The sequence below is a fragment of the Diabrotica virgifera genome, chromosome 5 (assembly GCF_917563875.1).
Source record: "Diabrotica virgifera virgifera chromosome 5, PGI_DIABVI_V3a".
Classification (NCBI taxonomy): Eukaryota; Metazoa; Arthropoda; class Insecta; order Coleoptera; family Chrysomelidae; genus Diabrotica; species Diabrotica virgifera.
Window position 1 is genome coordinate 232,941,896 of NC_065447.1, and position 26,273 is coordinate 232,968,168.

At 33.3% G+C, this 26,273-nt stretch overlaps 1 protein-coding gene across 1 annotated transcript; it reads left to right on the top strand.

Annotated features, from left to right (window-relative positions):
* The first annotated feature begins 14,668 nt into the window (after positions 1–14,668).
* LOC126885589 (odorant receptor 7a-like) lies at positions 14,669–19,548 on the top strand. The gene is made up of 4 exons (XM_050652187.1): positions 14,669–15,149; positions 15,361–15,664; positions 16,188–16,343; positions 19,281–19,548. The coding sequence occupies exons 1-4, from the start codon at positions 14,959–14,961 to the stop codon at positions 19,341–19,343; spliced, it is 714 nt and encodes a 237-aa protein (XP_050508144.1). The 5' UTR covers positions 14,669–14,958; the 3' UTR covers positions 19,344–19,548.
* The last annotated feature ends 6,725 nt before the right edge of the window (positions 19,549–26,273 follow it).

Here is a 26,273-nt window from a genome sequence, read left to right on the forward strand (position 1 = left end):
GATAAGTTTGGTATAAAACTGCGATGATAATTGATCATGCCCAATATTTTTTGTAACTCTTTTTTATTATTGGGTTCTTTTAAATTAATTATAGCTTTTATTTTATCTAAGTCAGGTCTCATACCATTTTTATCAAATGTATTTCCCAAATATTTTACTTCAGACATTCTATATTGTATCTTATTAGAATTAAATTTTACCCCAATATTTCTAGCACGTTCCAATACTTCATTAAGGATTCTATCATGTTCTTTAAGACTATCAGCAAATATCAAAAGATCATCAAAATATATAAGACAGCCCTCAATATCACCAAAATTCTCTAAGTTAATTCTTTGAAAAAATTCGGGGGCAATATTTAGTCCAAATGGAAGTCTATCAAATTTCCAAATTCCAAAGGGAGTTCCAAATGCACAAACTCTACTGGACTCCTCATCTAGCTGAACTTGATAGAATCCCTCTTTAAAGTCTAAAACAGAAAAATAGCATTTGTTTTTTAACTTATTGCATATCTCTTCAATAGTAGGTATTAAGCAATATTCCTTTTCAAGCGCTTGGTTTAAATCTTTAGGATCCAAACAGATTCTTAACGTTTTATCAGGCTTTTCAACGATAACTAAATTGCTCAACCACTCAGTAGGACCCTCACATTTAGATATGATGCCACGTTTTTCTAAATCTAAAAGTGTGTTTTCTAATCTTTTTTTAATGGCTAAAGGGACCCTTCGTGGTGGTTTAGCTACAGGAACACAATTATCTTTAAGTTTTAGTTTACATTTTTGAGGACATTTGCCTAATCCAATGAATACATCACTATTTTGTTTAATAAAGGCACTTTTTGTTATGTTTAAATCTATGTTATCTACTCTTCGTATCAAATCTAAATCTAAGCATGATTTTAACCCTAAAATTGGTGTAAGGCTATCTTTAACTACAACAAATTCTAATAAATAATCAATATTTTTATATTTACAGACAAGTTTTATTGTACCAATAGGAACGACCTTAAAACCACCATATGTTTCAAGTATGACTTTAGTTTCTTTTAAATCATTAATTTTGCAAACTTTTTGAACAAAACCATTAGGCAAAATGTTAACCTGTGCCCCTGTATCTATTTTAAAAGGTATATCAACATTACTAATTTTTAAATTTTCGATCCAGTCTTTATTATTTTTATTCTTGATTTCATTAACAGTGATTGATGATATCATAAAATCACCTACCTCGTTATTTTCACTTTCTTCCACTTGTACTTCTCTCACTAACCTGCTATGATAACACACTTTATCGAAATGGTTATTTTTACCGCACTTTCTGCACTTTTTTCCATATGCTGGACACCTCCTTGGCCCATGGACTCTCCCACAGTTTCTGCAGCTATATTCATCTCTAGAATTTGCACTCCTGAATGTTTGGACTGAATTTTGCCCCTGCTTGGCTTTACTCCCAATTGATTCAATTTTAACCTTCTCCAAGCTGTTCTGAACTTCTTTTATTTGAGCTTGGGATATTTCATGCATTTTACATATTTCAATAGCTTTAGCCAGATCTAAATTAATGGTCTTTAACATGTTTTGTTGTGCATCCTTACTATTAGTGCCTAATACTATTCTATCTCTTACCATTGAAGATGCTTCTGCTCCAAACTCACAATTTTTTACTTTGTTTTTTAAATCTGTTAAAAAGTGGTCAAACGGCTCTCTTTCTTCTTGAATGCGGTTGTAAAACACATATCTTTCATAGACCACGTTTTTTCTAGGCGTGACATAAGACTCAAATGCTTCCAATACATCTGCTAGCTTGCCTTTTTGGGCCTCCGTTAATTCCAAAGTGTTATAGATTTCAATGCCTTCTTCTCCAATTAGATTGAGTAAAATTGCTACCTTAACGTCATCACTTTTACCACTTTTTCCAGAGGCCATCAGATATATTTCAAAACTTTGTCTGAATCTTTTAAAATTTTCGGCCACATTTCCTTCAAATGACAATGTATTTGGTAACCTCACTTCCATGATTTTGGTTTATTTTCCACTAGACTGCGCCATGTAATAATGTTTAAAATCTTATGAATTGTTGTAGTACTTTATTCAATAATCATACTTTATAATTATATGTCATTGCTCTATTATCGTTACTTGACCTAACCCCTGCCATGAGGCCTCATGTCCTTGTCCTGTGTCATCGCTCTGTCAACAATCACTTCAAGTGATCTATGATCACAGGACTTTACATTTGTGAGCTATTCAGTCTCATGACAGAGACATCAAACTTTGACAGGATCAAGTTAGATAAGTAATGTCATCATTATTTGACGTTTGAAGAAAAATATCTTTATATTTACATAAGATAGGATAAAAGTTTTTTTTCTTCAAACGTCAAATAATGATGACATTACTTATCTAACTTGATCCTGTCAAAGTTTGATGTCTCCGCCGGCAGCAGTTTTTTCCCATTTCTTTACGGCGCGGCGGAGGGAAAAATGTTGTCATGGCAACAATATGAAACATGTCACAAAGCAACAATACAAATGTCATTAACAACAATTATACATCATTTTTATTTATAGTAATATTAAAAGTACAATTAGTTAATGAGGCATTTTCAAAATTGAAACCGTGCAAAAATGTTCCCGACTCTTGCTACGTATTGGTAATTGTTGATGATACTGATGGTCGAGCACAACTTTCAGCAATCATTCCCGATGTTGGCGAATCATGAGGGTTTAAAATTTTTTGAGCATTATCGTTCTTATTTCTTATTGAATCCTCTATATATCCTTCGGCAACCGTGCTTGATTTCCAGCCCCCATGTCGTTTGAGGCATTCTAGATTTCCGCCTCCATCAATTAAAAGTGTTGCTAAAGTTCGTCGTAAAGAGTGACCCGTGTATGCGCTTGCATCGTTTAAATTTAAATAACTAGAAAACTGTCAAACAACTGTAACCAGGGAGACGCAAATCTCACCGACGACTTAATTATTTTAATTTCTAACATCTAGACGACTTTGATAGTTGTCACAGTTAATTTCGAGTAAAAATTGCGTATAAATTGTACTATTTATGGTTGAAAATTGCTACGTTTGAAGAAAAAATAGTATACTTTATTTGGCAAAGAAGCGACTTTTCTTGACTTGCCCTCTATTACGCGCATCACTTCGTTCGGCTCGTAATATCGGGCGCGTCAAGAAAAGTCATGCTTCTCCGCCTCATAAAGTAATATACTATTATACCAAAATTGTCCAAAATGAAGGTTATCCTTTATATATGTCATTTAAGCCATGTTGAAAAACATTGTAAGTGGGGTTACAATGTTTTCATATCAGGTGTCGATATCAAGTGACGCAAAAAATATTATAAAAATACAGACAGTACATTAAATGTACTGTCTGTATTTTTATAATATTCGATATCGACACCTGATATGAAAACATTGTAACCCCACTTACAATGTTTTTCAACATGGCTTAAATGACATATATAAAGGATAACCTTCATTTTGGACAATTTTGGTATAATAGTATATTACTTTATGAGGCGGAGAAGCATGACTTTTCTTGACGCGCCCGATATTACGCGCCGAACGAAGTGATGCGCGTAATAGAGGGCAAGTCAAGAAAAGTCGCTTCTTTGCCAAATAAAGTATACTATTTTTTCTTCAAACGTAGCAATTTTCAACCATAAATAGTACAATTCATACGCTTTTAATTTTACCATCAGGACTTGGAAAATAGACTCATAGACTCATATTACTCATTATTATAATATAAACAGAAGTTAAAATAAAAATAAAATGGTATTAAATTAGAAATAAGAAATAAGGTTCTCCTTAAAAACTGTCTTCGACCTTCGGTAAAATATCAGATTTCAGCAGCTGGGCTGTAATAAATTTTCAATTGCTGAATTCATAACAAAGTGGTCCCGCATTCCGAGACATAAATATTTTATAATAAGTCCAATTTCACGGTGATGTGGTGTAATAGTACAGTCAATAGTGCACTAAATGTTGTAAATGTCGTAAGTCAAATTGGGAGAAGCACATTATTAATACAATTAGTGCGTTAACATAGGCGTGGCCAGTTCTTTTTAGTATGGGTTCCAATGCTAAAAAGGAGCCCTATTCCACCCATATTTTTTTTATTTCCAACAATGATATTTTCATATATTATGCAAAACAGTAGGGTACCTATAATATACAAATTTTTTGAAATTATTATTTAAATTCAAAATATATTTGGAATAGTAAATTTTTTAAACGAGTAGCGTTTGTCTTTATGTTTAAATTTTTTTAATCTGTCAACTACATTATATTTAAAGATAAAACAGCTTATGTTTCAATTCGATTCAAAGGTGATGCACCATCCTCATACATACGTTTCTGTATGTCAGGACGTCTTCAGTGTGGCTACATGGACACCTCTGAGTCGAAACGAAACCAAACTGTCTATTTAAGAGGATGGGTACGTATTTTCGGCTGCAATGCTATTCAAATGGGGATTCATTTTTTTCGAATCCTGAGAAAACTAATAAGTATTCTTGAAAAATTTAAACGCAGAATGAAAGATTACGTTATTGGCGAGGGCCGAAAGTCCCTGAGAACTTCTATAATGTTTATTTTAATAAGTTACAGGGGTGAAAAACTAAGAGAAAATTTAGTGTGATATTTAATTTAAAATATCTCATTCAAAATAAACTTTTTATTTATTCTAAGGGACTTTCGGCCCTCGGTAATAATATAGTCTTTCATTCTGCGTTTAAATTTTTCAAAAATATTTATTGGTTTTTTCAGGATTCGAAAAAATGAACACAATGTCCGTGGTAATATTTCCAAATCTATCTTTGTCATACAACTATGGAGACCTGTAAGAAGGAGTGGAAACGCAATGCATCGTTTGTGGGCTAACTTTTCAACCTCTAATTCAATTTTCAGCAATCGCCGCTAGAGGCGCAAGTGTTCGAATAGGTGCTACAAATACATTAGCTCTTATGGACTTATTTAATATTTAACTCATTTTATTTTTGTTTTTAGCGTAATTAGACATTAATTTATTGGTGAATATATGGGTAGCTGAATATGTTTTATGCCAAAAATAAATTATTTTACCCTTATAACATATCCACGTGTGGTAAAAAGTGTATTCTTTTTATACCATTGTAGATGGAGATGTGACATCAAATTTAAATTTGTCATTACTTTAATATGTAGGACAGCTTATTTTGAAGCGGAAATATTTTGTCACATTATCTAACTGCCACATTTATATACTAATGGTATTTCAACTGCAAATTAATTTTTTAATATCTTTGTAACTGATATCAAAAAGTTTGTTAGTTGAAAAAATTGACTTAACTGTACGTAATTGTTTTTAAAAAGTTTAAAAAGTTATTTAAATAATTTGAAGTTTATTGATCAATTTTTTTTTAATTATTCTTTTTATCAAAATTTAAACTGCTTTTTCTTTTGAATACTATCATTTATCTATATTCTGAAAGCTTACCTATCAGATGTTTAAATTTAGTTAATAAAAATATATGTCTATAAACTACGCAGACGATAGTCTGACTTTTATAAAATTAATGTTAATTTTTGTGAAATATTTTGTCTCAAAAAATGCATTGTTTCGACAGAAAAACTTTCCAAGATCCTCCTACTATTATCACTATAATTTTCAGGTTAAAATAAAAACCAATAATAGGCACAAATTTTATTTACACCGAAGGAAATAACATACAAACGAATAGGTATAATCCATGAACGTTATAAATAACATAAAGACAAATATTTATAAAAAGTCTTTATTAACTTCATTAAGTTCCCTTTTGAATTTTTTATCGGAACGATAACTCGATATAAATCCCGGTACGAAGCAAGTTCTTTTAGTGTAAGCTTTCTTGGCACTCATATTTAAATAATATTAACCACCAAAACCAATAATCTTATATTAACTACGAATAATTAATTATTTTCGAATTTTCACATTCACTCCAATGCAAAAGTAGCATCTATCTCTACGCCACCGCCGCCCTAGCGAGAAACCAAGCAAACAGGCAAAATCATGTACAAAAATTTCAAGGCTCGATTCCTCTCCTCTGTCTAGGTCTCCATACATACAACGCACTCAATCGAATAGAATATTGTCAGCATACTGTCAGTCAGACAGTGACAATCAGTGACAATTTTAAATATTTGACATGGCATCGGGAATATTTTGAGTTGTTGATTAAATAATATTGATATATAGTGTATTTGATAAATAATTGATTTAAGACGTGATCTTAATAAAAAGTTATTTATTGTGTATAATTTGTGGAAGATCCAAGCAGAGAATACATCAGGATAATGTATTCTGTGATCCAAGAATTTTGTTGTTAAAGATGTTCAAAATTGTAAGCATTCTATAGTAACAATATATTATTAAAAAATCACTTTTCTCGATTGAGTATTAGTTTTTGTTGTACATATAAATTATTACAATCACTGAATACATAGTTAGTGAAAAAATTATTACATTATTTATTAACTGAATTACATACTAATTTGCATTTATAAAAATAACAGTTATCCAAGAACATTCAAAAGCCATCTCTTTAAATTAATGATGACATTTTCAAGTAGGATGACATTCTACTAATGTTTACATATTCATACCAGTGTGAATTTTACTACACGTAATTTGCCATGTAGAGACAGAAAAAGTAGGGATACCCGTAAAATATTTGCGAATTATGTACCGATGGCCTTAAGCAGAATTTCAAAAATAATTCTGCGTATCGGACGCTCGGTAGCGACATCTATTAAAGAGAAATAAGAAGTCGCAGATCTAAACAATAAATCTGAAACTTCTCGTGGAACCACTTTCTGGTAACATCCTTAATCTCTGCCTGTTACTATTTATAAGGCAATGAGACGACGAATAAAGAAGACGAAATGGAATCTACAATATGCAGTCACATTCCGTCTATTCGTCCAGGAAAAATTCCAACGAAAGTTAATTCCTTGTACTCAAAATATGAGTAACGTAAAAGATTAAAAAACAGCTGATATGTTTAAGTTCGGTTCAGAGGTGATGCACCATCCCCATACGTACGTTTCTGTTTTCTATTTAAGCAGAACTATTTTCATAGTTTCAAGACGCAAATAATGACTAATCCAGGGGCGGCCCGTCAGGGTAGGCAAGGTAGGCGCCGCCTAACCTCTTCAAATGTACAATAATAAATTATTTATTAATATAAATTACTTATTTCAAAACTGTAATTTATAAATTTTGATACAATATTTAAGTATCTAAAAATCTAAAATAAAACAAAGCTTAATTCATCTCTGAAGTTGTAATAATTATTGTACGCTCCCCGCAGCGTAGCATTACTACGACGCCGACGGCTTTACCCTAGGGCAGGCTCTCTAAAAAGTAGCCGAACAGAATTCGCATTTGTCTCACTCTTTACGCTAAGCACAGCGGCTGTATTGTCGCTTGCCTGGCCTGTATTTTCGGGCTGTAGGTAGGCTAGATTTTTTTGAGCCTTTGACATTGGTTGTGCCGAGCTGCATCTCGGAACTGCCAATTGCATGTTTTAGGATCTTGACTACCAATTCTGAAAAAAACGAAAAGTTCGAAGTTTGTCATGAAATTTGGTATGTGGGGTTAGAATAATATTTCTAACAATTTTTCCAAATAACTTTTTGCGATATCTCTAACGCGAAACAAAATATTGAAAATTCGTCCTATTTGTGAATTCGCAGTAGGCCGCGTTTAAAATTAAAATTTCAGTTGACTATCTTAAAAAGTGTAAACCATCAAAATGAATGACTGCAAAATTTAAAATCTGTATTTATTTTGATAGCCGAAATATAAGGGTGTCTTCATCTTAAATGCGACACACTGTATACAGGGTGTTTGGTAAAGAATGGGCTATAGCTTAACACTAGATTCCTGAGGTTAAAATATGTCGATTTAAGCTACCTTACCTTAGTACGAAAGTTGATAATAACCGAAATACAGGGTGTCAAAGTTAAAACTTTTATTTTATTTATTCTTGAATATTTCCTAACAGACATGGGATAATAAGACAAAATTTGGTAAGCGGGGATTTTTTGAGACGAGAAATCTAAATTAGCCACCAAAAATGATGTATTATCCAGAGGGCGCCACATACGCCTTTCAGCGCTCATTTAATGGGTTCAATTTTTTTATTACCCACTCTACATACTTTCTAAATAAAAAATTTTATTCTGTTAATATTCTTACTTAAAAAAGGTATACCTACTACATTCATCTCGCTAAACTCAACGAAACGCATTTTAAATCTGCGAGGCAACATAATTTTTTGCATATCATTGTAGTTACAGTTACACCCAAAAAATAACTTAAAATCATAAAAATTTACAAAAATGTATCTCAAATTTCTTCAAATGGTTTCAAGTTTATTTTTCGGGTCTAACTACAATGATATGCAAAAATTATGTTGTATCGCAGACTTAAAATGCGTTTATCTCGAAAACAGTTGAGCTTAGCGAGATGAATGTAGTATACCTTTTTAAAGTAAAAATATTAAGAGAATAAAAATGTTGATTCAAAAACTACGTGGAATGGGAGATAAAAAAAATTGAACGTATTAAATGAGCGCTGAAAGACGTATGTAGCGCCCTCTGGGTAATAGATCATTTTTGGTGGCAAATTTAGTTTTCTAATTCCAAAAAACCCCGCTTACCTACCAAATTTCGTGCTGTTATCCCATGTCTGTGAGGAAATATTCAAGAATAAATAAAATAAAAGTTTAACTTTGACACCCTGTATTTCGGTTATTATCAACTTTGGTACTAAGGTAAGTTAGCTTAAATCGACCATTTTTAAGCTCAGGAATGTAAGGTTAAGCTATGGCCCATTCTTTACCAAACACCCTGTACCTATACAGGGTGTTTCATTAATAATTGTCCATATAGTAACTGGAGAAACCTTCGCACAAAATACGAAGATTTAACCCAAAACACTTAAATAAAATGTGGTTCCTTACTGAGTTACAGGGTGTTTTATCTAAAAATTTAAAAACTATTTTTGCTCAGCATTTTAAAACTATTTGACGTATCCTTTTCATACTTGGCAGAAAGTTCAACTACTAGATAGCCTACTAAATTATGATAAACAAAAGTTTCTAGCTACTACCAGAGGCGTACGACAGGGGATGTTGAATGGTTGACCCTTCTCAAATTCTACGCCACTGAAGGAATTACTATTTTAGTGCCATTTTTGGATTCTCCAATATTTTCTAGGTAAATAATATACTCTTCATTGGTAACGATAAAGTCATTAGTTTTCGAGATATTTGAAGTTAAATATGAAAGGGCACAGTTATTTTGATTCATTTATGATATGATTCATATGACGAAAATTTAAAAATTATTTGTACCCAGTACTTTAAAACTATTTGGCGTATCCTTACCATACTTGGCAGAAAGTGTAGGTACTGTATACCCTACTAAATTAAGATAAATAAACGTTTCTAGCTTCTACCAGAGGCGTACAACAGGGGATAGTGTCTAGTTGACCCTTCCCAAATTCTACGCCACTGACGAAATTGCTATTTTAGTGTAATTTTTTGCTTTTACAATACTTTTTATGTAAATAAAATACTCTTCATTTGTAACGATAAAATGATTAGTTTTCGAGATATTTGAAATTAAAAACGATGCGACACAATACATTAATCAAAATAACCGTGTCGTTTCATTTTTAACTTCAAAGATCTCGAAAACTAATGACTTTATCGTTACGAATGAAGAGTATATTATTTTCACAGAAAGTATTGGAGAATCCAAAAAAAGAACTAAAATAGCAGTTTCGCCAGTGGCGTAGAATTTGGAAAGGGTCAACCAGTCACTTTCCCCCGTCGTACGCCTCTGGCAATAGCCAGAAACTTTTGTTTAACACAATTTGGTAGTCTGTATAGTACCTATACTTCCTGCCAAGTATGAAAAGGATACGTCGAATAGTTTTAAAATGCTGAGCAAAAATAGTTTTTAAATTTTTAGATAAAACACCCTGTAACTCAGTAAGGAACCACATTTTATTTAAGTGTTTTAGGTTAAATCTTCTTATTTTGTGCTAAGGTTTCTCCTGTTACAATATGGACAATTATTAATGAAACACCCTGTATAGGTATTTACATATTATTATACACTATATGTGTCGCCTACCCGGATACTGAGGTCACGAGCCGCTATTGGACTAATCTGGTGCTAAATCGTAATATTGTTGTTGATGGAATGGATATTGAGCAGACTGGATCTTATACGTACTTGGGACATGAAATTCGGTTGGGAAGAGATAACCAGACGTGCGAGCTCCCAAGGAAAATCTTTGACCAGTGTGTGTTGCCTGTACTCACTTATGGAGCCGAAACATTAACACTCACAAAAAAGGTAGTATAAACAATAGGGTGGTGCGAAAAAAGACAAGTTGATAATTGCGTGTCGCTATAGTGCGGAAAAGTTGCGATTGGTAATTACAAGAAAAACAAAAAAGAAATTATTCAAATCGGACTTTATCTTCCGATCCCGCAACGGGCCTAAAGTTAATGAAAAAGAATGAAATTTTACCTTTTTTTTTTTAAATTATTATTCAACTTCAATGTACGTTTTATTTATCGCTATAGTAAAATTTATTTACAGTTTGCATGGTTGAGTAAAAAAAAATACTTTTCCACATTTAACGAATATCTTCCGATCCCGCAAGGTCAATCAAAATCTATAAAAAATTGAAATTTTTGATAATTTTGATAAATTAGAAAATATTTAGTTATCTCATTTTTCTGTTACATTGTGAAGCTCTTCGCTTGTTTAGATATTTTATGACAATATTTAAACAACCCAGAACTCACAACGAGGAGGTTGTTACACTTCTAGCTCCACTCACACCCTTCTCTCCAACCAACCAATGAGTGTGTGTTTTTTACATTATTTACATATGTACATTTCTTTTTGATCTGTTTGTGTCTAGCTTTTAACGCCAACTCTGTATTGTGATTTGGTGATCTGGCAGCATGTACCTTGATTAAAGTGTTGCCCTGGTGAATCCATTTCTTGATTATTGCAACTCACATACATTAGACATTAGACGATGCTTCCGTGACCAACTTTACGCACTGCTCGACCTCTTGCAGGTGGCAGGGATAGTTTTGTGCATTCCAGTCTGGCATGATGTAATGCAGGAACTTATATTTTATTTGAAACACTGCGAAGAACTGGTGGATAAGATAGTTTTGCAACATTCCAGTCTATTATTTCAGTGTAGTCCTGCGCTTCAAAATTTAAAGTAGGAGGAATGAAATTTCTAATACCTTAGGACTTGGCTTTAATCTGTCCTGCTTTTAACTCTCTCCAGAGCCCTAGCTCTCTAATGTGTTTCCTTTCTCCCTACTACTTGAAATTTTAAAGCACAGGACTAAACTAAAATAATAGACTGAAATGTTGCAAAATTATCTTCACCACTTCTGTGAAGAATTTCAAATGAAGATCTAAGATTAAATAAGTCCTTGCATGACATCGGGCTACATGTAAAAAACCGTCCCTGCCACACTCAAGGTGACGAGCGATGCGTAGAGTTGGTCAAGGAAGCATCGTCTAATGTCTAATGTATGTGGGCCCCAATCAAGAGATGGATTCATCAGGGCAACACTTAAATCAAGGTACATGCTGCCAGATTTTACCACCAAATCACAATACAAAGTTAGCGTTTAAAAGCTAGACACCAACAGATCAAAAATAAATAGTAAATATGTACATAGTAAATATGTAAATAATGTAAAAAACACACACTCATTGGTTGGTTGAAGAGAAGGGTGTGAGTGGAGCTAGAAGTACAACCACCTCCTCGTTGTGAATTCTGGGTTGTTTAAATATTGTCATACAATATCTAAACAAGCGAAGAGTTTCACAATGTAACAGGAAAATGAGATAACTAAATATTTTTTAATTTATCAAAATCATACAAAAATTTCAATTTTTTATAGATTTTTATTAACCTTGCGGGATCGGAAGATATTCATTAAGTGCGGAAAAGTATTTTTTCTTCAAACGTCAAATAATGATGACATTACTTATCTAACTTGATCCTGTCAAAGTTTGATGTCTCCGCCGGCAGCAGTTTTTTTTCCCATTTCTTTACGGCGGAGGGAAAAATGTTGTCATGGCAACAATATGAAACATGTCACAAAGCAACAATACAAATGTCATTAACAACAATTAAACATCATTTTTATTTATAGTAATATTAAAAGTACAATTAGTTAATGAGGCATTTTCAAAATTGAAACCGTGCAAAAATGTTCCCGACTCTTGATACGCATACGCATTGGTAATTGTTGATGATACTGATGGTCGAGCACAACTTTCAGCAATCATTCCCGATGTTGGCGAATCATGAGGGTTTATCCCATCGACGACTTAATTATTTTAATTTCTAACATCTAGACGACTTTGATAGTTGTCACAGTTAATTTCGAGTAAAAATAGCGTATGAATTGTACTATTTATGGTTGAAAATTGCTACGTTTGAAGAAAAAATAGTATACTTTATTCGGCAAAGAAGCGACTTTTCTTGACTTGCCCTCTATTACGCGCCTCACTTCGTTCGGCGCGTAATATCGGGCGCGTCAAGAAAAGTCATGCTTCTCCGCCTCATAAAGTAATATACTATTTTTTATTACTCAAGCATGCAAACTTAAAATAAATTTTACTGTAGCGATAAATAAAACGTACATGGAGGTTAAATAAAAAGTTTTGAATAAAAGGTAAAATTTCAGTTTTTTCATAATCTTTGGGCTCGTTGCGGGATCGGAAGATAAAGTCCGATTTGAATAATTTCTTTTTTGTTTTTTTTTGTAATTACCAATCGCAACTTTTCCGCACTATAGCGACACGGAATTATCAACTTGACTTTTTTCGCACCACCCTAATAAACAAGCTTCGCTGTAACTTAGAGGTCTATGGAGCACCCGATGTTGGGTGTCTCCCTGAGAGACCGCATCCCAAACGAAGAAATACGAAGAAATTTAATGTCACAGTAGAAGGAACAATAAGAGCTACAGAAATAAAAGGTACAATTATAACATCGACGTCGCAACTTGTGGCGTATGCTGACGACATAGCATTAATTAGCAGAAACCTGAACAGTTTAAAGGAAGAATTTACGAAGTTATGCAAGGAAGCATCCAAAAGGGGTTTAAAAATAAATCAAAACAAAACAAAATACCTAATATGCTCAAGAAAAAATCCAGTTAATGTGACAAGTTTAAATATTGGCGAATATGAGTTTGAAAAGGTAGAACACTTTAAATATCTTGGAGTCTCAGTTAATGCTGTTATCATTAGTTCAATATGACCATGCCAATGGCCATTAGTTGTCGAGGCATTAAACCAAATAAAAAAAATACATACACTCGTGATTAGTGACTTGTTCAAGCCCTTTCTACTACAGCCCTTTTATAAATAGGCACTTTATACCGATAAAAATCACAGAGCATATAAACAATACATAAGTACAGTAGCTTGTGAAGCGGTAAGGATTAATTTCATTTGGGATGCTAATTAGGGGATTATTTTCAACAGTTTTTTTTTACCCAAAAAATGGAATCAACTTTATTCTGAGCGTACCTTGCTTACTTTTTATGTTAAATTTTTTTTTAAAAAACAAGAATAATGCTTTTATAAACATTTAAACAAATTATGATGAGTTTTCCATGAAAAGTGCTTCTTTTTTGATTATTTCACGTTGAAATATTCAATTTGAAATTTGACGAATAAGAACCTACTTTTCATTAGCTACAACTCTGCTTCTACTGGGTCTACAAACTGCACACATACACCTTTTTTTTTAATTTTTTAAAAGCTATATTTTTGCTAAGAATATTTTTTCGATAAAATACTTACTTTTGAGTTATTTGCGAAAAACCGTCTAAAAACGTGTTATTTTTTGTTGAAGAATGAAGATATTCACTTGTAAATAACTCGAAATGTATTTACTTGATGAAAAAACTCTATTGAACAAAAGTTGCTTAGAATTAGTCAGTTTATCTACTTCCGGACGTATTTTGACGGTATATTTTTTCACCCCCGAGAAGGGGTGGACTCAACCGTAGAGCAAAAACACACATTGGCACAATATCACTTTTTTTTGACATGTTAGCTATCTTTATACCAAATTTCATGTCAATCCAAGCTCTTGTTTCAAATCCAAAGGTTCTTTAAAATCCGGAGATTTTGCAATATTTTACCGTGAGTTAATGGACAATAAGGCCCATCGGTGGGTAGAAATTGAAAAAAAAACGTACCATACCAAAATATTTACCAGCTTCTAAGCAAAATTTGCTTGCAAAATTGATCACCAAATTGAGGGAATGATTAGAACATGAAATATAAAAATACCTTTGAAGATAACTGCTTAATTTGTCGTGAAGTCGGTTGTATTTTTCTGATATTTGACAGAAGACAAAGCAAAAAACTGAGTTTAATTGGAAATCATAAAATAACCATTCTCTTTTTTCTTGTCTCAGTTAACCCTATTTGATGTTTTTAACATTGTGTGTTTTTTTTTAATTACTGCTTAAATAATTCAATATTAATTAATGCATTTGTGTGGGATGCGGGCCCCATCAAGTGCCCGGGCCCTAGGCGGTCGCCTAGTCCGCCTAATGGTTAATCCGGCACTGCGTGTGGTCAAAATAGGAAGAGATAAATCACCAATCGACAGAGGAATGTTGTGACAGCGCAAAAGATGGAGTGACAACCTTCCATAGAGGTATCAATCCGCCAATGAACAAGCACAATTGCTTATAAAGAGGAAGGACAAGAAGAAGAAGATCACTGAAGACATTATTTTATACCTATATAAAACTGTTTTCTGATCTTTTCCAGGTAAACCCGAAGAACATTGCGAATCTGTAATTAACAGTAGTAGAGGAACCGGTATGTATATCTTCCAAGCGATAGCTCTTGGTATGATCTCTGCGGTGAATGTTGTAACAAATTATTTTATGGCAGGCTTTGCGCTCTTTGTTGGCTTACAATGTGACCAATTGTGCTATCAATTGATTAATATGGAACTCGTCGAGGATCATAGTATTAATAAATTCGTCATTCACCACCAGCGAATACTAAGGTAACAATCTTTTCATTATTTAGAAGTAAATATATAACAGCAGGGAGATACTGCAGGTATGATTCCAATTCCATGTTTCCAGTTCCATCAAAATAAGAAAACGTAGCAAGATATTTCTGACAACAGACTTGTCTGAGTATAAGTACATAATGACATTTTGCTTTCTAAATCCCAATTTGGTTATTTTATTACTTTTTTTTTTTGTTTTTAGGTTTGCTGGAAATTTAGAAAAACTATTCAGTATCATATACTTTACGTTCATTATAATGTGCTTATTAGCGTTTTGTATGACGTTATTTATGATTTCAGTTGTAAGTATCCACATGATTTATATTATATATACCGCTACAATAAAGATCTATGGTTTTTTCCGTTTATTGTTATTAAATTTTTACTGTTTGTTTTTACAGTCGGACAAGTTTTCATATCAAATATTTCATTTGCTGTTTTATCAATTGTCTATATTTATTATGCTGTTCATTCCCTGTTGGTTTTCAACTCAACTGACTATAAAGGTAAGACATATCTTAATTTCTAAAAAAAACCTTCAGTTTTAATTACTACTTTAAAATACGGTAAATAATATTCTAATACAATACAGCAAATCAAATTTTAACACGACCTTCAGCCTGCAGCTACCAAGACGTTATTCTTTGTATCATGATCAAGACTACCAAGGTACCAAGGTACCAAGAGGCTGTCATAATAATTATTATTTTACTTCTACTTCCGTGAGCAGCGTTGTCAGCTGATTGCTGTCTTAGAACAATGAAAAATTTTAATACATAGGTATATGTATAATATTTTCAGTTCATTCTAAAAAAATATCCTTTATTTACATATGTACATGCATACAGTCGAGTTGATACACATTTTATTTAAAAAATTGATTTTGAATGTGTAACTGACGTTCAAAATCGCCGGTCACTTCCTGCGTTGTTTCAGAGAGAACGATACTTTCTACGGAAAAAGTACTACATAATAAAACATTTTTGTTCAAAATTATCTCAGCTACATTTCTCGTCTTTGTTTTTGTAGAGTGAAAAGATTCCATTTGCTGCATATTCCTGTCCTTGGACTGGAGCTTCCAAAAGTTTTAAAAGCGAGTTGATGATATTCTTACTTAACTGCCAAGAACCAATTCAACTAAAAGCAATGGACATTGTAGATTTATCTTTGGAGACCTATATGGCGGTAAGTTTTCTAGGAGTTCTTAATTTTTATTTTTAGAGAACATCATCCAAGATTTAGCACTATAATTTGTACTAACATTTTCTGAAATTCTTCATAGTACCATAGTACTGACCAAGTGACGTGTATTAGTTGCAATGAACTTGGAGTGAGGTGTATAAGTTGGAATGAACTTCCAAGAGATGATCCGATTATTGCATTTCTTTTGAAGATCATCCTGACTGGATTTGATAAGCTCACCTAAAGATGGATTTAACCTTTTATCTGAATATAAAATATTGGGCATTCTACTTCCATTCTCTTCCACATTTCTTCTGTTCTTATTGTATCCTGTCTGGTGATTTGTAGACATATTATTGTCATAAAGTCATTGGCCATACTTCCGCTCAATCTAGGGTAATATTCATCAACAAAGGTACTCTGAAAGATCCTTATTTTGTTTTCTTTGGTCAGAGTGTTGTTCCATATCACCCCATGGAGTGCTTTCGTGGCTTATTTTATTCTTGCTATTTTCAGTTCTACTTATATCTTTCATACAAGTACTATCTAGGCTTATGATTGAGTCTAAATACTCAAAAGCCTTACAACTCTTAATGGTATCTTCTTCTAAATTTAAGTTCCAATCTGCAACCTCTGATCCAATACATAAGTATTCGGTCATACTCATTTATCTTGAGTCCCCATAGACCATATCCATCCTTGTTAATTTGCCCATCATATATTCCATGTCTTGTGCAAAAATGTCACCTGCGAAAAGTAGTGAATGTAATATGAATATTTTCTTATACTGGTATGCTAATTGTTCCGCATTTTCTAACTTACTTACTTAATCCAGAACTCGCCTACCTTTCGGTGTGAGTTATTACGGAGTTAGGTTCTCCGTCGTTTTCTTCCACATTTCCTTCCATTTCCTTCCATTTCCTTCCATTTCCTTCCATTTCCTTCCATTTCCTTCTATCCATGACCAATGCTTTTGTTTCCTCCCATTTTATTCCTCTTTTGTCGGCCGCTTCCCTCACTTCTTCTGTCCACGTCTTTCTTGGTCTTCCTCTCTTCTTTCTTCCCATATCTCTCGCTTCATATATTTGTCTTACTATTCTCCTCTTCTCAGTAAATGTCCGAGCCATCTAAGTTGTCCTTGTTCGATTGTTGTTGTAATTGGGTGTATTTTCAGATTTTCTCTAGAGGTTTGATTTCTAATTTTATCTTTCCTTGTTTTCCCCTCTATTGTTCTCAAAAATCTCATTTCTGTGCTTATTAGTCTATTCTTTTGCCTTTTTGTTAATGCCCAAGATTCACAGGCATAGGTTAGAGTGGGTTCCACAATCTTTTTTACTATTTCCGTTTTTATATTCTTAGGTATTTCTTTCTTTTTTAAAAAGTTACTCTTAATAATATTGTACAGCTTACCACTCTTTGCAATTCTTTCATTTATCTCATCTTCTAATTTTCCATCCCGGCTTATGATTACCCCCAAATACTTATATCTGTCTACCTGTTCAAGTTGCTTGCCATCTACTTCTATTTCATGTTTTCCTTTTTGTCTTCCAATTATCATTGTTTTTGATTTTTCTTTGTTTATTTTCATGTTTCTGATTTTTAGCTCTTCATACAGTATGTTTATATTTTCTTGTAATTGCTTTTCTGACTCCCCAATGATCACCAGGTCGTCTGCGTAGCATAGTCCTGTTATTTGTACCATTCTCAACTTCCAATATGCTACATTGTATTTTCTCCATTTGTGTTTGCATTCTTTTATTACGTGATCTAATACTAGGTTAAAGAGTAGTGGGCTCAGGACACAACCCTGTTTTAATCCAATGTTGCTGTCGAATACTTTTGATTTTTCATTTCTTGTCCTTCATGTCCTTCATGAAACATACATGTATTTCTTTTTCTGTCTTAAGAGCTTTTTCTATTACATATTTGTCTTATTATGAAAATTTGATCGTTCGTCCCTTTCTTTTCTGAAACCACTCTGGCTCTCCTCAAAGGCGTTTTCTAGTTTTTCTCTTAGCCTGTTTTCTAGTATACTATCATAAAGTTTTCCTACTGAGCTGCCAAGTGTTATTCCTCTATAGTTTGAGCATTCTTTGCTATCTCCTTTTTTATACAATGGTGTTATAATGCCTATCTGCCAGTCTAGTGGTACTTTCTTTTCATTTTTAGCTTGGTTCATGATGTTTAGTAATTCTTGTTGTCTTTACTCATTCATGTATTCGACCATTTCTGCAGTTATATCGTCATGCCCCGGTGCTTTTCCCATCTTGATTTTGTTGATTGCATTTGTTAATTATTTTTGTGTTACGAGTATATTTCCTATCTGTTCCTGTTGCTCTTGTGGAATATGTTGATTTTTGTTTTGTTCTGTCTTATCTCCTTCTACTTGTTCCACTTCAAAGAGTTCTTCAAAGTATTCTCTCCACCGCATTTTCTATACAATCTATTTCATACTTCTACTTTTTCTTCCTTTCGTGTAGACATGACTCAGTCTGCTTTTTCAATGTTCCTCCAGTAAGTTGTCGTTTCAGCGTTTTCATGGTTTTCTCAATTATTATCTTCCTATTGGGGAACCGTCTCTCACCGTCCTTTCGACTACTCTATCTGTTGTCATTCGGCTTATATGGTTGTTTCATTCTACTCTTCTGTTTCTTTCTCAGTTATTAATGTTGTTCACCTTGCATCCCCTTTGTATATCTGTACTTCTAGCTCTGTCCCATAGTGTCTTACCATCGATTTTTCGAAGGGTTTTCATCTCTGCTGTTTCTAGCATCCTTTTTGTTTTTCTTTTATACGTGACAACATAATTCTTGTTGAATATGAATCATGTTTTTCTGAAGTATAAATTATCGTTGTCTAATATTGTAAAATGACGGAAGATAATTTTTTTAGATATGATGATATGTTGTAACATAGATAACAATTGATATTTTGTTTTAGATTGTGAAATCGTCCTTTTCTTACTACACCGTACTAAATAACCTTATTTTTGGCGAAGAATAAAATAGCTGATTTTAATATTTTCTCAACGAATAGTATAAAAATAATCTTGATTATATCTTTGGTTTTAACCAGGCACCGCAATAAAAGAAAAATGGATTGAAAAGCACGAAGAGAAAATACCTCACAGTAGTCACAGTTGTTGTAAAATTTTATTATAGGATATATATTTTTAACGATAAGGATATTAAATAAATTTTTAATACGATATTTTTCTTATTACATTACATTCTAACAATTTCACTCCAACTAACGTTGGGAGCCAATAGCCAATTGTCTTGGACTTCGATTAGCTCTATTCTTTAAGGTGTACGTCTTGTCTTAAATGCAAATCTGAAAAATGAGTGTGTCAGGAACAAATAAAAGATTAAAAAATCATATTTTTTACACATTAAAAATGAATTTTGACATTAATAAAAAAAAAACAAATCCTGCCCTAAAGCTGTACCTACAGAATGTGAAAATAATACTGATGGCAAAATGTATGGTTGTCTTCATGTAGTTGGATAACTTGTTGGCTTCATTCAGTTGAAAAAATATCTCATTGGCTTCATGCAGCTCTCAATATAGCATTAACTGCAGTTGTAGTTGAAGATTGATGGATAAATGTCAGCTGAAGTGTCCATAGAAGCAGCAATGTTCCTGCAGTCTACTATCTTATAATTCCTGGTAATGGCATACATGCCAGGAAATAGTTAGGTCATTAATGCCTGGTTGCACCAACAGATCTTAAGCTTAGGACGAAAATAAAATTAGGATTTATATAATATAATATAATAAGGATAAAATAATATAATAATAGAATATAATTATAAAGGATAAAATAATATAATAATAGCTGAGCTGAGCTAAGCTGGAGCTTAAGATCTGTTGGCGCAACCAGGCATTAGATGACTTTGTTTATGACTTTATTTACTTTTGACGAAAAGATAGCCACTGAGTATGAATATCTAAAGGAACTGATTGGTCCCATCATATTTTTTTGCAACTTGCAACCAGAGTTGCTGCATTTAAATCTTTACCTTGATAATAAAAGTATATTAATTAATCCTAGTGGATCGAAGATTTGTGCAATGGTGGATAGAATGGATAGCTTAGAAATTGTATTTATGATTATTTCAATAGATACCTTGTACGTAAGAATGTACAAGCTGGGATTCCACGGAAGTCCCAGAGTTTTGGTGTTTTCATTTAAAATAATATAAAATGAAGCATTTTGATGTTACTTCGATTCCTTGAAGAACATTTGGATCATTTGAGACCTGTGTCCCGCCATTATTCGCGATTCAACTCGTTCTATTTTGTTGTCATTGGTGATTATTCCTCCTATATATTTAAATTATTTAACCAGTTCGAAGTTATCATCGTTTATAGTAACATTTTACCTTATTCGCATTCGTTGTTGTTTTGAAAGACCATGTCTTTTGTTGTGATCATTTAATTTTAGACCGACATTCAGTGCAGCTTCTTCAAAGCTGGAGAAAATATCCTTAACTTTTAATGTTTTTTAGATCATGACCAGGTAAACAATATCTCTCCTAAACAGATAAGCTGTGGTAAACTCTTAATATAGCTAATATAAAATATATTTTACGCCTAATTCTGAATAAAATGTTGTTAACCTTCTCAAAAAGCCAGTGACCAATTATAAGTAAACATAAAACATTACTTAACCGTGAATGTGCGTGCTCTCAATAACCATACACCATTTTATTTGTTCTGTTTATTTGGTATTATTCCTAAAGCAGAATCTATTTATAAGCTCTAATTATAAACCCAAACAATAACATAAATAACTCTGGAAGATGTGGTAATTAAAAAAAAGTATGACCACAAACAACACCAAATAAAATTGGAGGAAACAGGCCTTCCAGTTCGGCCTCCCAAAATGGTTTGACTTTCCGGCATCATTTCAAAAGCTCAGTGAGTCGCGTGGGAGAGCTTTGCGAGATGCGCCGCCATCATCCTCGCCACGTGGGAATCCGTTGGAGGAGCTTTAATCGCCTTTTGGAGCTTTCCAAACTTTAGTTTGGCACTTTCAGCCGCTCCATCCTGTCCTTAAGGGCTGCCGCGATCGCGGGAGTGCAACAGGAGGTCGCGCGCGACGCGGAATGTTGGAAAAACTTTGGGGATGTATTTTTTAGGTACGCGAAAAACGAAAGTACGCCGAATGGTGTTTTTTTAAGTGAAGGAAAAGTTCTATGGGACCTGTGGGACATCGGAAGTAAGTTGGATGTTCTTTTCAGACCACTCTAAATTTCTAAATAAATACATGGCAAATGAAAAGTTTAAATAAATATTTGTTATGCTTTAATTTTCTCGGATATACAAGCTGTCCCATTTTATTCTGAAATAATTACTGATTTTGTGTAAAAGTTCACATTTTTATATTTTTAATATAAATCCTACCTACTGTAATTATTCAAGTAGAATTCTTTCTATTTATTACATAGGTGGGACATGTTATAGATGTACTGCGTTATTGGCCTTCTTTAGTCAATTAAGTTGAGGAGTTTAGTCTTGTATACAACATTTTTGACATGTTCCCATAAAATGAAGTCTAATGGTATCAGATCAGGAGATCGTGCTGGCCACTCCATCGATCCTCGACTGCCTATCCACCGATTTGGCAATATTTTATTGGTGCTCCATCTTGCAGAAAGTTTATCATGTTCACTGGAACTTGTGGGTTTAGTAGATCAGGATACATTTGTCGAAATTTATACGACATTGTTTGGAGAAGTTCTAAATTCGCCATTTGATTTGATTGCCATCAATGACAAAGAGACCTACGATATAATCTCCAACAATTCATGCCCGTACATTAACCTTTTCAGGATATTGTATAGTTATGTTCTCCCATCCAATGAAGTTTTTTTCGGAAGTAAGTTGAATGTTCTTTTCGGACCAGTCTAAATTTCTAAATTATAAATACATGGTAAATGAAAAGTTTACATAAATATTTTGTTTTCTTTAATTTAATATTCTGCAATATTTACTAATTTTGCTTACATTTTTATATTGTTAATATAAATTATACCTACTGTATTGATAGAAGTATTCTCTCTATTTATTATTTATAGGTGGCACCAGGCGCGGATCTAGAAATTCATAATAGGGGGGGGGGGCAGACTTACCTCAATCAAATTCATTATATTTTCCAGATTTAGCCATACGACTCACACTTACTCTAAGGATAAAATACACTATATAATCCCAGATACCTACGGTATCAAAACGATTGATAGACAATTCACGACTATTAATCTCACTGGTCGTTCTTTACCATAAAGATTAACCTTTCTATCATCAATGGGTAGGTACGCATGGATTATCTAGTAAAATACAAATTTTTATATCTTTATTGTATCGCAAATTTGAAACGAGATTTTCATGAGATCAGGCTTATACCCAGTGTAATGTATTTGCATTTTAAAATATCATTTTTGTTATTCTTTGAATTGAGAAAAATATTTCAGTTGTTTATGGTTCCACCGGTACCCAAACAAATGCGCCTGCAGATTATTTTTCAGAGAAGGGTGTTTTATTAGAGTTTATGGCTTCTTTCAATTCTTTGGAAGTGGTTGTCGTGTAATTTAGTGTTGTACTGATGGTTTAAAGTTTAGAGTCAACAGAAAAAAATAATAAATAATAAAAAAATACTTATAGACTAAATACAATAGGGTGTCCATGTATCCGCGCCTGGGTGGGACATATTGTAGGTGGGACAATATACTGAATGGCCATTATTCGTCATAGTGCTTATAAAAGCATTCCTTAACATAAGTTCACAAAACATATTTTTGGAATTTTTTTGCGACTGTGGAATCTAGATATTTATGTATCCTCTGATTAGTAACATAACATAAACAGTTAAGCATTACATGCAAATTGAGTTGTTAAATATCGATATCGTGTATGTATATTGGTTTTATAGAGTGTAACAGCCAAATGGAATAAATTCAATATTAAATAAATATTCACAAAAAAGCTCTGAAACGTCGAGAAAAGCCTAAGATCAGGAGATGATGCTGGCCATTTCATCGCTCCTCGCCTGCCTATCCACTGATTCGGAAATATTCGATTGAAGCATTGTCGAACATTGATTTGGTAATGGGGTGCTGGTTCACCTTGTTGTCCACAGAGAGTGTTTTAAGTATTGGAGTACCCCAGTGTTCACTTCATCTTCTTAAAGTTCCCTCTCCTATCGGAGGTTGGATATCATAATGGCTATGGTCACTTTGTTGGCTGCTGCTCTGAATAGTTGTAATGAACTACAGTTAAACCATTCTCTAAGGTTCCTCAGCCAGGAGATGCGTCTTCTTCCTATGCCTCTTCTTCCTTGGATCCTTCCTTGCATAATAATTCTCAGCAACTCATATTTTTCTCCTCTGGCAATGTGACCCAAAACTACGGGGCCCTATTTTAATTTTGATTTCTATTAACGATCTTCCAAACATGCAACATAAGGCTAAGTATACACTCTTTGCAGATGACACTACAGTGGCCTTTACGGCTGATAATATTGAGGATGAGCTGGAGGGTCCTATGGTGGCATGGCACAGGACTGAGCAATGGTTTGCTCCAAATAGGTTGATTCTGAACAACAATAAAACTAAACAAGTGATTTTCACAATTAGAGATGTGAATGATATTATATGAATGATGGAGTCGGCGAGATTGGGTTTTTAGGAGTTCTTTTGGACTCAAAATTACAGTGGGGCCCACATGTTAATAACTTGTACAAAAAACTAAATAAAAGTCTCTTTATTGAGAAACCTTACAAGATGTGTCTTACTGGAGACTACATATAACTACATATCACTCCATATTCCATTGTTCATACGCTATCCTTGTCTGGGGTCATGCAGCTGACAATCACATGGTATTTGGTCTGCAGAGAAAGACAGTTAGGGTCTTTGCTGGTTTGGGATTTAGGGAGGACTGCCGTCAGGCTTATGAAAGACTGTGAATTCTTACTGTACGGACACAGTACATTCTCGAACACCTTAGATTCATAGAGGAATATCAATCTTAATAGAAGTCATGAATATCAGAACGGTTACGATGCTATTCGCAAGCAGAATGTGATACTAACATATTGACCTATGATATGATCTCTAACAATTCCTGCCTATACTTTGACTTTAACCTTTTTAGGATATTGTGTATGTTCTTTTCCCATCCAGTTAGGATTTTTCCTAGAGCAATAGCGGCAATTCTGACGATTAGGATGCCCGTGCAGTGTAAAGGTAGTTATCAGAAAACAAATCATGTGCTAATTGGATGACATCTTTATCTAGTATTGACATCATTTGTTCACAAAAATACGTTCTCCTATCAAAGTTGTCTTCCATGAATTTCTGAGTTGGTATCATTTTGGAATACATTTTTTGTTTTAATGTTGGAATAATCGATGAATATATATATATATATATATATATATATATATATATATATATATGTTCGGAAAGGTTTCCGCGGTTAATAAAATGAAACTTAAAGCTAAAATCAATATCAACAAAAGAATTAATTAATTAATGACCGCCCCAGCGTCAGCAACAACAGTATTGCAGTGAGTAGTGAAGTAGTGAGTAGTGAGTGTAGTGTCTGGAGCCTCAGGAGACTGAGACCCCGGAAGCCCTGAAGATGACGTCAGAGAGGACGTCGAAAGCTCGGCCTAGAAACCAACGACGCGGTTCAACCCGGAAGCCTGGTGAGTTTAATTTTAATATTAATTCTTTTGTTGATATTGATTTTAGCTTTAAGTTTCATATATATATATATATATATATATATATATATATAAAAGGAAAAGAAGTCTTTGCTGACAACGTAGAAAACGGAATTCTGAGGTTATTGGGATATGCAGCGGTGAAATAAGTGTACTCTTTTAACTAAGTTTCAAGCTTTCGAAAATGTTTATTTTCATCATCAGGAATAACTGAAATAAAGTGCTACTGTTAGTACAGCATCCTCGAAAACATATAGTACAAGGTGTAAAGGTTTAAAAACTTACGTTATTGAGATTTGCTTTCCGTGGATGTTATACTCACAGGTGACAAATTCACGCACCACTCATTGATTGAGTCAAATATTAAAAAATACATGGTGTAAAAGACCAAATTGACAAATTATTTTCTACACTAACACATAAGAAAAAGACAATTAAAAAGATTTACATGCCACGTGTGCCGGCAAGTGTGAAATGTGAGGTTAGAAGTCAATGTCATTCCTGGACATACGCAAATGACACTACTTCTTCTTTTTTCTTTGTCTTATGTAGTACTAATACTTTAAGAATACACATCCAAAAATTTACCAGAGTTTTGTTTGAAGTTAAAAAACCAAAATTATAAATAATTTACATTTCAATGTACTGAAAGCTGGAAACTTTACAATGAATCAGTTGATAAGACATCATTGAAATGAGGATAGTTGTCCAAACATAATAGATATGAGTAAATAGAGCTTAATTGATTTATGTCACTCCTTTTGTTCATTGCATTAGAATTCTGCGAAATGAAAGCCATCTCTAAGAACAGTCTTTTAGTATAGTTGGATTCAGAAGCTAAAACTCTGACCGATTCGTATTTCATTTTGTGATGTTCTTTATTAACATGTTCGGCAAGAGCAGATCTTTCAGGATATAATCTGCTATCACTGCGGTGACTAACTAAACGACTACCTAAATTGCGTGCGGTTTGTCCAACATATACCAAATTACAGTTGTTACAGGGAATCTGGTAGACAACGTTAGAACAATCCCTAATGTCACTCTTGTCCTTAACCTTTGAAAATATAGATCTTGAAGTTAAAGATGTTTTAAAGGCTATTTTCAAGTTAGGGATGTCTTTAAACAGTCTAGCCAGTCTGGGTGTTATGCCTTTAACGTATTTTAAAGAAGTATATAAACAATTGGCATTTTGTTCT